Genomic DNA, 17,500 nt, shown 5'->3' on the forward strand with positions numbered 1-17,500 from the left:
GAGTGTGTGTTCTGGTGCATTGTTGTAATGTTGCTATTTTGAGGAAACTGAAATAGACTGAGCCGTTGACCGACTGAAACCTGCTCTAAAGTCAATGGTGCAATATATATATTTTTGTTATTTAAAGAGCGCATTAGTAATGTGCGCCTATAGGCGGGTCCACAGCGCGCGTACACTCTGCTTATTAAACACACAGGGACGCACAGCAGCACACACACAGTGTACACATTTTACAATGTAAAATTATTATTGTGTACATAAAGATATGGTGAATCCGGCTTGTCCCGATGATGTTCTGCTTGCATACTTTAACCTCGCGCACGAGCAGATCCGTTTGCGCTCTAGAGACGCGTTCGGTCTTTCCACTATCAAATTCCGTCATGTAAATAGCGAATCCGCCATGGCGCGAGCGTAACTGGCCTTTAAAGGGAATGGGAGATGAGACTCTGATTGGTTTAACACACATAAATCCCAAAATACACCCATTACTCATTAAGAGAATAGGGACAACCCTTTTAGACCATGCGCCGGGAGCGCCGACCATTTTTCCCGTCGTTAAACTAGCAAAAGTGGATTCGGACACTCCCTAAGTGAACTTGCGCCCTGTGCTTAGTTTAGACCATGCGCTTAGATCGTTAAAATAGGGCCCACAGAGTGTTTTCAGCTATGGCTGAAATATAATTTGCATATAGAGTCTTAAACAGGACGTTTTTCAGCACTGCACATTTAATTCTCAGGGCCAGAATGAGGGCAGGACAGTGACGTTGCACAACTAAATTAGAGTTTTTGCAGTAAGAAACCTGGACTAACTTCACAAGTGGATGTTATGGAAATTAAAAAAATAGACAGACAAAAGTGTAGAAAATTACAGACCGCCTGAAGGGAGAAGGTGATGAAAGAAATATGAGATGGGAGGAAAAATTATAATGTTAATGCTTTGCAAAGTTTCTCAGGGGAACGCAAAAGCATTAACATAATTTTTCCTCCATTCTCATATTTTTTTTTCCTTCGTGTCCCTTTAGAAAATGCCTCCTTTAACGTGAGAAAGTATATGAAAGTGCTGAAAATGTTGACCGGTGTTAAAGATCTTGGTACCACTTATTTAAATGCACCCTCATAATGCAATTATAATGATAAAGCGATTAAACTTTACCTCATGCAAACTTCAAACTCGACTAGGCTCATAAATGTAGCGATCATAATGTTAGTAAAACATGGCATATGCCGATTTTAAATCACAAGAAACATGCATGTATGTAAACACTTTAAATTGCATCTATTCACATGTGCATTTTTGGAGTGCTAAAGAAACTAAGCGATATGAATATAATGCAATATCATTGATGGTGGAAAACATTAAAATGAAGGCATTTTGAGGTTGGTCACCAGATGGAAGAGCTTGTCCAGTAACACACCTACTGTGTGTGCGCGAGTTCGTCATTTGTGTAGTGCATTAGTGTATTTGAATAATGAAGGTAAAAATAACCACAAATCTTAGCTAATAATCATAATAATGAAAATTGCTTGTAAACTGAAGAGGTTTACTTATGTCATGTGAACATCTTACTGCAATGAAGTCCTTGCTGTGGTTTTTGGAGATTATCACATTATTGGTGCACATGTAAACAGTCAGCAAACAGTTGTGTTTTTATTAAAGTTGTTCAAATATTACCTTTCATGCAGTGTGTAATAGAGCTGTTTGAAAATGTAAAATGTCTGCAAAAGTCAAAGTGCAGATAAATGGAGTTATTGTGTCACTAAAGTAAGAATCGAATCGGTAATCAGTAATTCCAGTTTCATTTTCTGCTCGAACTTACGTAGGCTTGTAACTAATTAGCATAATGCCAGCCTCTGGTCTTGATTGGCTGAACAGCGTCTCTTAGCCCCGCCCTCAAACACTGTAGTTAATCTGAGACTGGAAGAGTTTGGTTCGTGTTGTTCATGTGGAGAAGACGCTGTTTTCTGAGACTGATACGGTAAAACCAACGCCATCGTTACTGTTCGTATCACTGAGTGTCAAGAGCTGATATTCAGATATGATAATGAGCGTTTGCTTTGACCAATCAGAGCAGACTAACATCTGACCAATCAGAGCAGAGCAGCTCTCAGAGAGGCGGGGCTTAGAGAGACTGAATCTTCGAATGAACCGTTTTCAGACTCTGAGAAATGAGGTGATGTGCAATGGATATTATGAGAACATTAAGGTGTTTTTTGATCTTAGATGCATGTAAACCTGTTGTAGGAGACTGAAACATCAGGAACCTTTAAAAAGGCATAATAGGGGCACTTTAACATTAAGATTCAAAAATACTGTAACAAGTACATTGCTGATTCATGCATTAAATAATGTTAACTAATTGGACTTTATTGTAAAGTGTACCAAAATCATGATGCTGGTTACTGGTTAGATGTAGTCGGTTGTGGACTGACCTTGTCTTTGCCGTGTAGGTAAATGAGCACGTCTGTCAGGGGAAAGCCTCTCTTCTCACACAGGCTGCTGAGCATGTCTCTGAGGGTCAGGCCCGGTCTGGCAGGGGCCAAGCTGGCCGTCCCGTCCGGCAGATACACACAACAGTACTTATCAGCTGTGGGAGAACCAGAACTCAAGGCCTCTGGATCAGAGGCGGCCACACTGCAGCGTCCATTCTGACAGAGAGAGAATCCAAAGTTGTGAATTTAACTTAATTTAAAGGTGCGGTTTGTACATTTTAGCGGCATCTAGTGGTGATGTTGTGAATTGCAACCAACAGAAGTTACGGTGGCCGACAGGAGATGTCGTTGTCCGAGACAGCAGAGAGTAGCCAGTTAGTCAATGCGTTTTCTTTTACAAAGATAAATTAAGAAATTCTGTTCACTTAATTTAGTAAAATGATAAGTTATTGCAAATATTATTGTTACTTGTTCATCATTGTGTCAGTGTTTGATTCGCTGACTTTAGCTAGATTCTTTGCACGAAGAACAACATGGTGACGAAACGCGTTTGTCCCTTTAGGGCCACCGTAGAAACATGTCTGCGCAAAATGGCTATTTCAAAGTAAAACCCGTGGTGTGTGTAGATAGAAATGGCTCATTCTAAAGTAATAAAACCACAGCGGTTCATTATGCAAGGTCATTACACACCAATGAAAACATAGTTATGTTTATGATATTGCATTCTGTCAACAGACCCTCCTAAATATTACACAATGCACCTTTAACAAACATTTGTGAATCAGCACAGGTTTTGTATGTCTTTTTGGTACCATTTGAATGTAGGCCTCGCTGTTCTGAGCTTATTCAATTAAATGCACATTTATTTGTATAGCACTTTTCACAATACACACCATTTCAAATCAGCTTTACAGAAAATGCACGAGTCCACATTACAATTTAGAGTGATCTGTTATCAGAGGTCACTGTCTAAGTTATGCATTTCAGAAATGTACATATACAAAATCACAGTTAGCTAAAAATTTATTAATTTGGACAATGTAATGATTTGAGGCAGAAACAATGAGCTCATTGAAGTAATGAATACTTGCACCTCAGTTTTTCTTTTAAACTCAAAAAGGCATATGATTAATCAGTTCCCAGAAGATATACAAAACGTGCTGATTGAAAGAAAACAGTTGTCAAGAAAAAAAAAAATCTATCCAATATTTGGTGACAAAAGCATAATGAGAGATTTACAAGCAATTTAAATGGGTCCTATTCTGCGTTTCTTAACATCTTCATCTCTCTTCAGTTGGTAATGTTGCTGTTTAAGCATGATAAAGCTCTGCAAAGTCACACAGTTCTTCTCTATATCAGTGTCAGTGTTTCTGAACTCCTGAAACGCCTCCATTGTACTCTTGAGTTTCTTCCGGGAACGAACACGTCACAATATTCCTCATTTAAATAATTAATGCGCAGAATAAAGGGGCGGGGCCTGGTTGAGTTAGTTAGTAGTGTGTTAAACTGGCAGTTATGGGAAGGGGCGGGACATTTCCCAAACACACTCGAAGCACTCGACCAATCACAACACACTGATCCAGCCGACCAATCAGAGCACAGTGTGCTTTTCAGAAGGAGGGGCTTCATAGAGACAGGAACTAAACAGAGCGTTACTGACAGACTGGGAAGAGAGGAGCTGCAACAATGGAGAATATGAGGTAAATAATCAACATTTCAAAAGGGCACAATGGTTCCCTTTTAAAAGTCTGGCTATTTTTGACCAGGAACATGAAATTAGGTACTTTTCAGCACTATATGACATTGTAACACTCAAAACATCTATCAATTTATCAAAATGTGTCACTATAGTTTTGCTCTCTTGCAAGCACTTGTATTCCCTTCATGACATACACAATCTTGCAATCTCCAGGAACATTTGGTTTGGTGCAGATACCTCAGCTCGGCCGAATCCAGAGACCAACTCCAAGCTGCTGTTCGACTTCACCGAGATCTGAGACTCTTTACGAGACACCGACACATGCTGGTACGACTGGTCAGCTGAGAAACACAAACGCTGTCAGTGCAGTTATGAACAGTTCATGTTCAACGGCTAAACCGACAGAGGAGAGAATCACACAAACAGAACAACTGTGGGCATCTGCAAACCATCACAGGCGTGAAACATGCATCTTCATAAGACCAAATCTAATAGAGACATGCTTGCAAATACGTGCGCAAAGATACCACAGACAGATAGAGAAGTGTTGAGTCAGATGGTACCTCCCCATGAGCCTCTCTTCTCTAACCTCTTCTTCCTGTTGGCCTTGCTGTCTGACGAGGGCACTTTCAACTCAACGCTCTGTTCAAAAACACACAGTAAAATACATGACTTTTTCCCACTGTGGTTATCAGTCTACAGTCTCACTGACACGCCATCATATTCCCACGGTGGACTGAGAACCAGAGACTCTCACCCAATTAGACCTGCACTGTAAGATATAGATATAGATATAGATATATAAAGAGATATTAGTACTGGGCAAAGATTAATCACGATTAATTGCATCCAAAATAAAAGTTTGTGTTTAAATAATGTGTGTGTGTACTGTGTATAGTTATTTTGTATATATAAATACACACAGATGCATGTATACATTTACGAAATATTTGCATGCATATACTTTATATATATTTATATATCATTTATATAATACATAAATATAAATATTTTATATATAAATAACACGTTTTCTTAAATGTATACATGCATGTGTATTTATTTATACAAAATAATTATACACAGTACACACACATATATTATTTAAACAAACTTTTATTTTGGATGTGATTAATCTTTGCCCAGTACTAATAAATATGTGTTTTTGTTTTTTTATGGCCTATATTAACAATTCACGTGTGCAAGTAGAGTTTCAGAATTTACACTGCAAACTTAACTCAACATAAGATACAGCAAGAGGAAAATGCACTGCATCAACGTGATATTTTGCAATATTAATATCCATGAAGCAACAAACCATTGGAGCAAAACTTGAGAAAAAAAAAAAACTTCTTAAATTAAATTTATATAATAATATATATATAGTACTTTTATTCAGCAAGTATGCATTCAATTAAATAAAAGTGACCGTAAAATCTCACATAGTTATTGTAGACTTGTGTAAAAATATTTCTGAATTTTTTTTCTTTTTATAATTATTCCCTGAAAAAAAATTGCATCACAGTTTCCATAGAAATATGAAGCAACTGTTTTCAACATTGATAATCATAAATGTTTCTTGAGCAGCAAATCATCATATTAGAGTGATTTCTGAAGAATCATGTGACACTGAAGACTGGAGTAATGATGCTGAAAATTTAATTTAATTTTCAAATATATTAAAATAGAAGTCATTTTAAACTGTATTAATATTTCAAACTATATTTTTCTGCTGAATTTGAGATTAAATCAATGCATTGAAAACAATGGTAGTTTTTTTTTTTTAAATGAAAAAAATATTTAACTAAACCTGTTTTGAAGGGATTTTAAATGAAGTTACCTTTCTGTTACTGGGAGGCGTTGCGCTCTTTTTGGACATTTTGCTTCTGGGCTCCGGAGTCCCAGCGCTGGGAAGAGGTCGACCCTCCACACACGCCAGCATGCAGTTCTGGTACAGCGGAGAGCGAACAAACCTCGTGTAGCTGTCCATTTTCATTAGTTTGAAGATCTGCGGCGGGGGGAAAGAATAAACCGTTATCGTAAATCATTGCAGATTTTCTTTGTGCATGTAGAGTCAGAGTCAGAACACGGTTTCATAATATTGACCCTGGATCACGTCACCAGTCACGAGTCACACGGGTATATCTGTGGCAATAGCCAACAATACATTGTACGGGTCAAAATTATCGATTTTTCTTTTATGCCAAAAATCATTAGGATATTAAGTAAAGATCATGTTCCATGAAGATATTTTGTAAATTTCCTACCGTAAATATATAAAACATGTATTTTTGTGAGTGAATGCAGCACAATCGCCAACATAAATGAACAACTTTAATTAAAGGAGATTTTCTCAATGTTTCGATTTTTTTGCGCCCTCAGATTCCAGATTTTCAATAGTCGCATCTCGACCAAATATTGTCCTATCATAAACCATACATCAATGGAAAGCTTATTTATTCAGCTTTCAGATGATGTATAAAACACAATTTCAGAACATTTACCCATGTGACTTGTTTTGTGGTCCAGGGTTACATATTAGTTTTACCGTTCAGTTATTACATCATGTGACGCAGTTTTTGCAATGCCAGACATATTCATTTGTTATGAATAATCTGATCTTTTGGTCCAAATTGCAAATAATTAATAACAAAAACACAAATACCTTTCATTTGTAAAGCATTTAATATATTGTATTATCCAAAATAGGCTTTACCATATGGTTCCTTAATACACAAACTCCTTTTTATTACAGTCCCCCTGTAGTCAATAATTTTATCCCTTAAAACTCATCTTTGATCACTTGAATGTAACTCGACACCCTTGCCTCATTTAGTATGCGTGGTTCTATGAATATGCAAATGAGCCCCGCCTCCACTCACTCACTCAGCTCAGAGATCCACTGGTTGACGATCACACGTTGATCTGATTGGTTACAAGGTAGTTTGTGACGTCAGAAACACCAGCGATTTCAAAGCGTGTCTTTGGTTCACTGCAGTTTTAAGGAGGAAATACTCAGCAATGGTGTCGACTTATGAACTTACACATGGTTTGTCTAAAAGCATATTAAACCGCACCACATTAACACATAAAACAACATTAAAAACTTGATTTTCACCACAGGGGGACTTTCAAATTTCCAGCAAAAATAACTATGCTATGACATACATACGAGTAAATCACAGTATTGGTGTGTGATTTTCATCTTAGCGTGTACCTGTGCCTGTGCTTTATCGAACATGTCGGGTGTAGGCGTCTCCAAAGCGCTCACTTCCATCTGCGCCGTATCGTCAATATTAACCGCATGCAGAGAGCTTTCAGAGAGAAAACTGTCGTAGATGGAGCGTGCTTCTTTCTTCAGCTGAGGGGGACACATGCAATCGCTTTAGGATGATATTAGCCATTATGACTGAAGATTTTATGGAAGTCTGTTTCTGCCATGAAATAATAATAAAAAATAGGTAATTGCAACTTTTAATTGCGAGAAAGTCAGAATTGTGATAAAAACTCGCAATTGCAAGTTATAAAGTGTAAAATGTGTGAAAATTATCACACAAAAAAAAACTAATTGCAAGTTAATATCTCATATTTCAGACAAAAAGAGTCCTAAAGCCCTATTCGGATGGGACTAGTTCTCTAAAATGATGTTTGAGTTACAAATCTTATCACTCGAAGTCTGTGGTTTCATGCATCATGTGTTTATTACAGGGGTCGAGTGTGTGTTTTCCAGACGTGGGCGTCACAGAAGGTCATGTGCTGTGCTTGATACGTATGACATGTGTCTTTTTAATTTATTATTTGTTCATATAATTTGAATTCATTATAAAAACCCTATTTAAGTAAATGTAACGAGTTTATAGCAGTGGCGGTTTATGCTAAACTTGCATTAGTGAGCAGAGAAATCTAGACAAGCATCTTACTCTTACCTGACACTGATATTAAAATGCGCAGTCTTCGCAGTTTCCGCGATTTGGCTCCATTTATTGATAATATAGTTTCTTTTTTCGTCGGATACCATTGAAACTAAATTGAAGCATGCTAAAGATTGGTGTGCAAATGGTAAAAAACAAACGAGAAGCGATGGAATAATACAACATCAGCAATCACAGACGTTCGCATTCGGACGGGATTAAATTGGCAAAGGAAGTCTGTGAAACATGAAATACGCCCCGGAAAACTAGTCCAATCTGAATAGAGCTATAGTGAGTTATAATCTCACAATTGCGAAAAAAAGTCAGTTGTGCGATAAAGTCACAATTACCTTAATCTATTTTTTTGTTCCGTGGCGGGAACATGCTTCCATCATACAGTCAGATCATACAGAGAAGAATGAAAGATGCAGATGACAAACATTCCAGAAATGCATTTTCTAGCAAATATATATAATGCTGGGATGAGCATGTCACCCACTGGTTTTTAAGCTGAGCTTAAAAAAAATGCTAAAAATGCTTTTCTTACTCAGTGTTTTTGTCTTGTTTTCAGTCCAAATATCTAAACATTCTTAAACTGGTGGTATAATGCCCTTTTCACAAGATGTAAAATAAGTCACTCATGTCCCCAGAGTGTGTGTGTGAAGTTTTAGCTCAAAACACCCCACAGATATTTTTATATAGCATGTTAAAATTGTCAATTTTTGAGTGAGCAAAAACGCACCGTTTTGTGTGTGCCCCTTTAAATGCAAATGAGCTGCTGCTCCCGGCACAGGGGGCGGAGCTTCAAGAGCTTGTGTTTCTTTTACCTCACACAGACATGCACTGAACATTTCAAAAACGTTTAGCCTTTCGCAAGACACAAGGAAAGACCTCTTATATATGTTTAATGGCATCATGAACTTTGACTGCACTGCAAAAAAAGTATTTTTATCTTGATTCCAGTCCAAATATCTAAAAATTCTTAAATCAAGAAGTATTTACTAGATGAGTGTACTATTATGTCTTGTTTTCTAGGGGAAAAAATCTAAATGAAGTGAGTTTTTGCTTAAACAAGCAAAATTATCTGCCAATGGGTTAAGAGAAATAATCTTGTTTCTGTTTGAATTAACATTATTTTTCTCACCCCATTGGCAGATAATTTTGCTTGTTTTAAGCAAAAACTCTTTTCCCCAAGAAAACAAGACATAATATTTTATGGCATTTTACTACTTTAGTTAATCCATCTTGATTTAAAGGGGTGGTTGATTATGATTTCACTTTTCTAACTTTAGTTAGTGTGTAATGTTGCTGTTTGAGCATAAACAACATCTGCAAAGTTACGACGCTCAAAGCTCAAAGCAAAGGGAGATATTTGCTTTTAAAGAAATCGCTTTTTAAGGACTACAACAAACGGCTGGTAGAGACTACACCACATTCCTCCTGGGTTAGTGACATCACCAACCCTAGAATTTACATAAACCCCGCCCCCTGAACACGATTTATAGATTATCAAGACAGAATATGCTAATCAATGACTAGAAGATAACTACACATCAGCTACATAAATTCATCAACTAACCATTCAGAAATGTTGTCTACATTTTGTCACTTCTTCTTGAGTCTCTCCATCTTTCTGACTCCGGTTTGAACATAAAAGGCTAAAAGTTTTAGAAATTTTCAGTGCATGTGTGTGAGAGGTAAAAGGACACGAGCTCTTGAAGCTCCGCCCACTGTGCCGGGAGCAGCAGCTCATTTGCATTTAAAGGGACAGACACAAAACGGTGCGTTTTTGCTCACCCTCAAAAAGTGACAACTTTAACATCTATATAAAAATATCTGTGGGGTATTTTGAGCTAAAACTTCACACACACACTCTGGGGACATCAGAGACTTATTTTACATCTTGTGAAAAGGGCATTATACCACCCCTTTAAGAATGTTTAGATATTTGGACTGAAAACAAGACAAAAACACTGAGTAAGAAAAGCATTTTTAGCATTTTTTACCCACTGCACCACCAGATGTTTCAGGATTCTAACCATTAAATGAGGAGCAAGTTCCTGTTTTACACTAAGATCAAGCAATGTTGCGCCACATTCTAGTTTTGTTCCATTGCATCTCTCGCGATTAGGAGTGTTTTGGAGATCAAGTGCTATTGTGCCGTTGAGGAAGGCGTTAACTTCAAGAAGACTACAGTGAGTGTCCATTAGTTTGAGTAAGTGTCTGTGAAAAACACTGAAGTGCAATTATTAATATGGCATGCATTTCACACGACTGCACATTCACATATTAAACATCATAAAGATGCAAATAAAATCGAGTCCAATACACACACACACACAAGCATTTCTTACTCATTTTAAGTCATAATGCATCTTCAAAAATCCCAAACTGGTTTTTCTTGGTTTTAATGGGATTTTTCCCCTTTCTAAAATTAGATTTTCAATTCCCACATCAATTTAAGAAGTCTTTGCATACCTCTTCCAGCCTCGTGGACGGGATTTTCTTGAACTTCTCACAGGCTTGATAGAACAAGATATTCTCAGCACTCACTTCTGATCTGAGAAACTCCTGTTAAAAAAACAAAACAAACAAAAAGACTGAAAACTTCCCTTTTGACCGGTAACTTTGTGAAGCAACACATTGTGAAACACACATCTAGTTCTAATAACCTGAAATGCAGAAAGCCATCGCTCTTGAAACGTATTAGAGAGATACTCTACGATTTTCTTGCACCCGGGAACAATACAACACTCAGAAAAAAGGTACAAAAGCTGTCACTGGGACAGTACCCTTCAAAAGGGCTCTAATATGTACCATTTAGGTACTAATATGTACACTTTTGGAACTAATACGTACACTTTTGGTACCAATATGTACCTTTGAGGGACTAATATGCACTCTTTAGGTACAAAGGTGTACCTTTTGAAAAGGTACCGCCACAGTGACAGCTTTTGTACCTTTTTTTCCTGAGAGACACCACACAAAGTTTGCCAAGTATTTCCTACAAAAGCAAGGCGGTATTTGATTGGTCAACTTAAGCGTATCCATAGCAGACTGGTGGGCGTGGCCTCGGACAGCAACACGCCCAGTGCATTATGGGTATTGAAGTTTTCCTACCTATTTGGCAAACGGGAAAACAACAGCCTTATTTCTCGGTTTTCTATAGTCAGACAGCACCAATTTCAGAAAATCATGTGTTAATGTTTATAATATCTTCATGCCTTATAGTCGCATTCAGCAGATTAGAGCTGGACAGTAATATAGTTACATTTTGTGACGATACAAGCAATTTAAGCAGCTGAGATTTGCTATATTGCTTTACGTGAGTATATTGTATGCATGTGGATAAAGCTTAATAAACCTTGTTTATTTTATTTATGATTTAACGCGATATCAGCAGCAATGGCTATAGTCATGACAATCAACAGTATTTCAATTTTTTAAATAACTATGATTACAAGCACTTCAATACTTTTAAAAAAAACAATCAATATACATAAATAGTGTGGTATATCTCTAAATGCTCACAGAAACTATATATATTTTTCTACAACGATTAAATCATCTTATTTGCATCTTTATTGAAATATGGATGGCAATATTGATCTTTATATAAGATTTTAAAGCAGTCATAGATCAGAAGCTGCACACAAATACAACAAGACACAAAAATGTAATTAAAGAATAAATATATGAAAAAGCTAAAAGGCACAGTTAGGATTAAGCACATTAACACTAACCCACAGATATGGACCGTTAACAATATTATAGATAATGTGAATAAATAAAAAGATATATTACTAAGCTAAACAGTGGGAATATTGTGGTATGAAGACTGAAAACTTACAGTAAAGTATCGCACGCCGACATGGTCCTCAAGCAGCCGCTCGAAACACACGGCCCAGCTGACCACGCGACTGGCTGGACCACCTGACCCGCTCGAGCGCTCTGATAGGCTGGAGCTGCTGCCACTGCTGGATAACTTGAGGTTCAGTTCTGTACAGGAGTGCGAGGGTGGGCTGAGTTATTGACATGATTGTGATCGGACCACGAGAAGTTCTAGTAGGCCTGTCTCCATTCTTCATTAATGATCTGATCAGGGTTATTTGGTCTAATCGCAATTACTTGAGATAACTGCAATAATTGTCATCCAAATAAAGGACATTTAAGCGCTTAAAGAAATGCCATCAAACGTACAATATCGTGTCTACTTTCCAGTGAAAGAATATAATAAAAATAATAAAAGGACTGTGGATTTAATCATAAAATAAAATGTAAAAAAATAATAATAATAATAATAATAATAATAATTTTCTAAGCATTAAAGTGAATCATATGGGCCTATTTTTTTTGTACAAGTTTGATTAAATGATATGAGGAAAATACTTTATATTTTATAAATATTTTAAATGTGAAGGAAGAACAAAACACTAAACCTGGTTAAGGTATTTATCTGAGTCAATTATTTGGTTAAAAAAACAAAACAAAAAAAAGGCCAAACTACAGCTACTACAGAAAAGCAGGAAAAGCATTCATTGACACCAATAATCACATATTAGTATTTGTTTCTCTCTTGTTTTAGCATGTGTTCATAATTTCTTGCATGACAGCCTGGCCAAAAATTATGTCCGCACATTTTATCATGTTTCATAGCACTATTAAAACAATCAAATCCAAGCGCACCTACACTATATGCTTACAAAAGTCCCACTGTGGTGAAAATCCAGCTTTTAATGTTGTTTATATGTCTATGTGGTGTTTTTAATATGCAAATCATGAGCAAATTCATAAGTCGACACCATTGCTGAGTATTTCCTCCTTAAAACTGCAGTGAACCAAAGACAGTCTCAAACACACACTTTGGTGTTTCTGACGTCACAAACTACCTTGTAACCAATCAGATCAACGTGTGATCGTCAACCAGCGGATCTCTGAGCTGAGTGAGTGGAGGCGGGGCTCATTTGCATATTCATAGAACCACGCATACTAAATGAGGCAAGGGTATCGAGTTACATTCGAGATATTTTAAGGCATGAAGATTTTTTTTCTTCAAGGAAAAAACATTAAATGTGTCATTTTGGGGATAAAAGATGAGTTTAAAGGGATAAAATGATTGACTACAGGGGGACTTTAAAACATTTGAATATTATTTGAATAAAAGGTGAAGATGTTGATTTTCCTAGGCCAGACATAACTTTTGTCCACTACTGTTTATTATTATTTAATAGATTCAAAGTAAAAAAAGAATAATAATAATCAAGTATTAGGTTTACATTATTAGTGACATGAACAAAACAGAATTAAATTGTTAATAGCAATTATTTGCATGACAATTAATTGTCAGCATAGAGTTGATGATGGTGACAGGCTCATTCTACAATGTAAAGAAATTAAACTTACCGCCATCAGAAACCGCCTGGGTCTGCAAGAGCAAAACACACACACACACACACACACACACACACAAAATCAGTCTACCATGAAATCAATGGGCCAGTGGTGTCATAGACATGAATAAAAACAAGAAATACATCACAGGAAATCGCATTTTAACAGCTGCACACTTTTTTCCTCAGCTCACAGGAAATGGGTGTGTTGTTCAACATTAACAGCTCATTAGAAGACATGACAACATGTCACATGTGAGCAGAAAGCATGCAAGGCGTTAATAGTGAAATTCACTTTCTACTAATTCTCTGGCCAAACTCATCCGTGTGATTGAACGCCTCATCGCCATGAAAACAATGTGGAAACCTGACTGAGAAATGCTCATTTTCTCAGTGGCTCAACAATGCATTTGTTTTTTTCTTCTTACACATGGATTTAGCAAGCGACCAAAAGTCACACCTTAGAAGATCATCATTATTGCAGAATAGCCTTGAAGCCAAGCTATACATCTGATCAGTTCATGCATTTCCTATGGAATCAAACCCTTGACCTTTGTGTCGCGAGCGCCAATCATAATAAACCCTTTGAAGACTTTCAGATTCAGCTTAACTTCAGGGACGAGTTGTTCAAAAGAGAAGAAAAAAAAAAAAAAAAAAAAAGGGATTCTGAAATCAGATAAGAAACCAAGATTGGTTTTTGTGGTTCAAAATGTCAGTTTATGTGAGATTGGGATTCCTTTGATCCGGGAAAAACAGGATTATCCTGATCCCAACAGAAGGGTGGATTTCAGGAACAAAAGTGTAACAACATTTGTATCATGTAATATATACACACATTTATAATTATATTTCACTCTTGCTTTTTAACTATTAAAGTAATAACGTAGAAGTAGACATAAGGCTACTAGCCTTTTAATTACAGTAAAGTAAAAAAAAATAATGTTGGTACCATAAAATAATCCTCCAAACTGTCAATATCAAACAAAAAAACAAAAAAAATGTTTAATCACTGTATATAAACTGCATTGGCACAATCATCAGAGATGAACCAGACGAAAGTAGTTTCTAATAACTGCATCCCTTATTAATTTATTTTATATTATTGTGGGTCACATGAGGGGCTACGGAAACCCTAAAGGGACAAACATGAGATGGGAGGAAAAATTAATTTTAATGCTTTTACGTTCCCTTGCAAATGTTTTAAGAGACTTTGCATTCGTTCTCACTCGAGTTCTTTGCCAATGAACACACACACAAAAGCATTCAAATAATTATTCTCCAATTTCATATCTCTTACAAAAGTAAGATGGATTCTACATTCATTTGGAGATTAAATAAGAAAAAAAAAATATATATAAAATCTTTAATGTTAGGTGTGATTAATTACAGAAAAATTTGTAATAAGTTTGTTTTTGTTTTTTTATCAATTGTCGGCACTAATACAAATATGAATCATATTTACCTTTAAAGACATCCAAAGACTTCCCAAAAACTAATTTACCAACTTCAAGGGACAAAATTGTCCTCAAATCAAACACACACACACAGACAGTTTGCAAACACAAGTCCCCTCAGACTCGTTGTGGATGGAAAAACAGAGCAGGACTAGAAGAAAACATCTGTCATGCATCAGAGATCAGCTGAATGGTCAACCAAACACCCACAAATATCTTGAGCATAAAGTTAAAATAGTAACAAGGCTAAAAACATGATCATGATCCCACAATAAAGCAACTCCAGCATCATCCTCATCAGAACGAGCCAATCAGAGAAGCCGCAGGCCTGAACCGGACTCACCATCTGACCCGCCGGCACTGCAAGAGTCTTCATTTTCTTGGACATGTCCACATCAGGATCGGGTCGAGCGTGCCCGTCTCTCGCTCCGAAACACTTCCCTCTACAGACTCTCTGCCTGAAACACCCTCTTTCTTACAGCGCTGTCACTTCCTGTTCGAAAGGGAAGTCTTACCATAGCAACACACCGCAAGAGGAACTGTGGTTTGTCTGCGTAAAAAAACCTCCTCCTCGAGTGCAAGCAGGGCTCTGTGTGGTACGAGACCCACCTAACCCTGAGCCCATCCATTTAAACGAACAGATCAATGAGAACTACTGTGAATAAACACCGACCACAGAGGAGAACCTCATCCGGAGGCACTGAAGCAGCCAAACCACCAGTCTCACAACATGGACATCTTTATTGTGAACAATGTGTCATATTGTGATGAGAGCAGACAGATTACTATGGGAGATAATGAATAATACATACTGATTAACTGACATGTGATTATTGTCAGGTCAGAGGAACTATGGTTTGATATTACCTTTAAAGGGATATTTCACCGCTGGGAAGATGAATGTGTGTTTAAATTGGGTCATTTATCTAGTAGAAATGTGACGTTATTTTAGAAGTTGGTGCCTTCTAGACTGAGAAAAGCCAGAAAATGTAGTTTTGGCTCATGTGGATGAAAGACTACAACTCCCAGAATGCACTTGCTTCAATGCCCTACGAGGACACTCCCAAGCCACGCCTACCGGTTACAGAGGGCAGTCTGGGGAGAAATGATACAGCTAGGCTACTAGTGGACTCGAAACTAAAAAGACGGCGTTTTATCGTGAGATCCCCCTATGGGCGGGTTGAAGACATGCGGAACGAGCTCCTCCTACTGGCTGGAGTCTCTCGCCTCTGGACAAAAAAGCCTCTGATGAGCTAAATTACGAGGTTTTTTTCCAGACACACAATACAGAAATCTCTGGTCTCAGGGGGACATGAGGGAGGGAAGCACGGTCACTCGAAAATACTACCGGGTTTCTACAGAGACAAAGCTTAATGCTAATCGGTGAAGTATCCCTTTAAACAATGTGTCATATTGTGATGAGAGCAGACAGATTACTATGGGAGATAATAAATAATAAAATAATACATACTAATTAAATGACATGTGATTATTGTCAGGTCAGAGGAACTATGGTTTGATATTACCTTTAACATTTTTGCTTGCCTTGTATAGCTAAAAACTTGCTCTATATAGGTTGATGACAACATGCCCTTCTATTGGGTCAACTGTACTTTTTAATAACAATATATTTGTATAACAGTCTCTCCATTAATAGGAAACAAAAAGCAATATCTACTTGGGAATTTGAAGGACTAAAATAATAAAAATGCCAAACAAATAAGGGAAAGTCAGAGTAAGATAAGATAAAATTAGCCCTGTGGGGTAAGATGAGCCACCAGAATTGGCACAGAAGGTCCCAAGTAGCATGTTGTTACTAGTTTTTTTTTTATTATTGTAATTAATGGGATTATTATTCAGTATTTCCATTAATTAAATGTACACTTCAGACATCTTTTGCTCTACCTTTAACATTTTTTGCTTGCCTTGTATAGCTAAAAACTTGCTCTATAAATGATGATAATATTGGGTCAACTGTGTTTCTCAATTGATTTTTATAACAGTCTCTCCATTAAAAGGAAACAAAAAGCAATGTGTATTTTGGAAATTTGAAGGACTAAAACAATAAAAATGACACAAATCTAATAAGTAGGGTAAGTCGGAGTAAGATGAAGTAAAAAGATACACTTTGATCATTGGGGTAAGATGAGCCACCATAAATGGCACAGAAGGCCCCAAGTAGCATGCTGTCATAGTGTTATTATTTTTTTTAGATGTTTTTGAGCCAACTTCTTCTTCAGCTCCGACTTCGCGTGCAGTCGTGCACGAGCACAAAACCTCACAACACCCTCCCCCCCTGTCGGTGATTGGCTGGAACACTATTTGTTTTGGTTTTGAGTGGTTTGGTGAAACCAACTGTTTTTGATTGCAGATCTCAGAGCCTAGGCTGCCTACAGAGACGCGGTTTTTAGATGAAAGATTAGATGAATGTGATCATTTATTTTTTGGGCCTGAAATCACTGATACAACCTTTAAATGTGTAAATAAAAATATAAAAATGCCTATATAAATAACAGAATAATATTAACTTTCAGATTAATCTCTTTTATTGGGATTCTGCTTTCTCTGTCATTGGTTATTCAATTATTCAACTAAATTGTCAAAATTAAATTTGAA

At 36.9% G+C, this 17,500-nt stretch overlaps 1 protein-coding gene across 3 annotated transcripts in view; it reads right to left on the bottom strand.

Moving 5' to 3' along the window:
- The window catches only part of rgs14a (regulator of G protein signaling 14a), a 26,554-nt gene that overhangs the window by 7,244 nt on the left and 1,810 nt on the right, over nucleotides 1-17,500 (bottom strand). For 2 of the 3 annotated variants that reach the window (XR_014629841.1, XM_084430558.1), the window contains exons 2-9: nucleotides 13,444-13,465; nucleotides 11,891-12,039; nucleotides 10,519-10,611; nucleotides 7,347-7,490; nucleotides 5,970-6,137; nucleotides 4,693-4,771; nucleotides 4,367-4,470; nucleotides 2,431-2,646 (exon numbers count right to left, since the gene is read on the bottom strand). Coding sequence is in view for 2 of the 3 variants with exons in the window: in XM_084430558.1 (XP_084286684.1) it covers nucleotides 2,431-2,646; nucleotides 4,367-4,470; nucleotides 4,693-4,771; nucleotides 5,970-6,137; nucleotides 7,347-7,490; nucleotides 10,519-10,611; nucleotides 11,891-12,039; nucleotides 13,444-13,465 (975 nt within the window). In the remaining variant the exon portion in view is untranslated. Of the gene's footprint in view, nucleotides 1-2,430; nucleotides 2,647-4,366; nucleotides 4,471-4,692; nucleotides 4,772-5,969; nucleotides 6,138-7,346; nucleotides 7,491-10,518; nucleotides 10,612-11,890; nucleotides 12,040-13,443; nucleotides 13,466-15,227; nucleotides 15,358-17,500 lie in introns of those variants that run through there. The other variant, XM_084430559.1, reaches the window with a different exon arrangement.

Source organism: Rutilus rutilus (assembly GCF_951802725.1).
Source record: "Rutilus rutilus genome assembly, chromosome: 14".
In the NCBI taxonomy this organism is placed as follows: Eukaryota; Metazoa; Chordata; class Actinopteri; order Cypriniformes; family Leuciscidae; genus Rutilus; species Rutilus rutilus.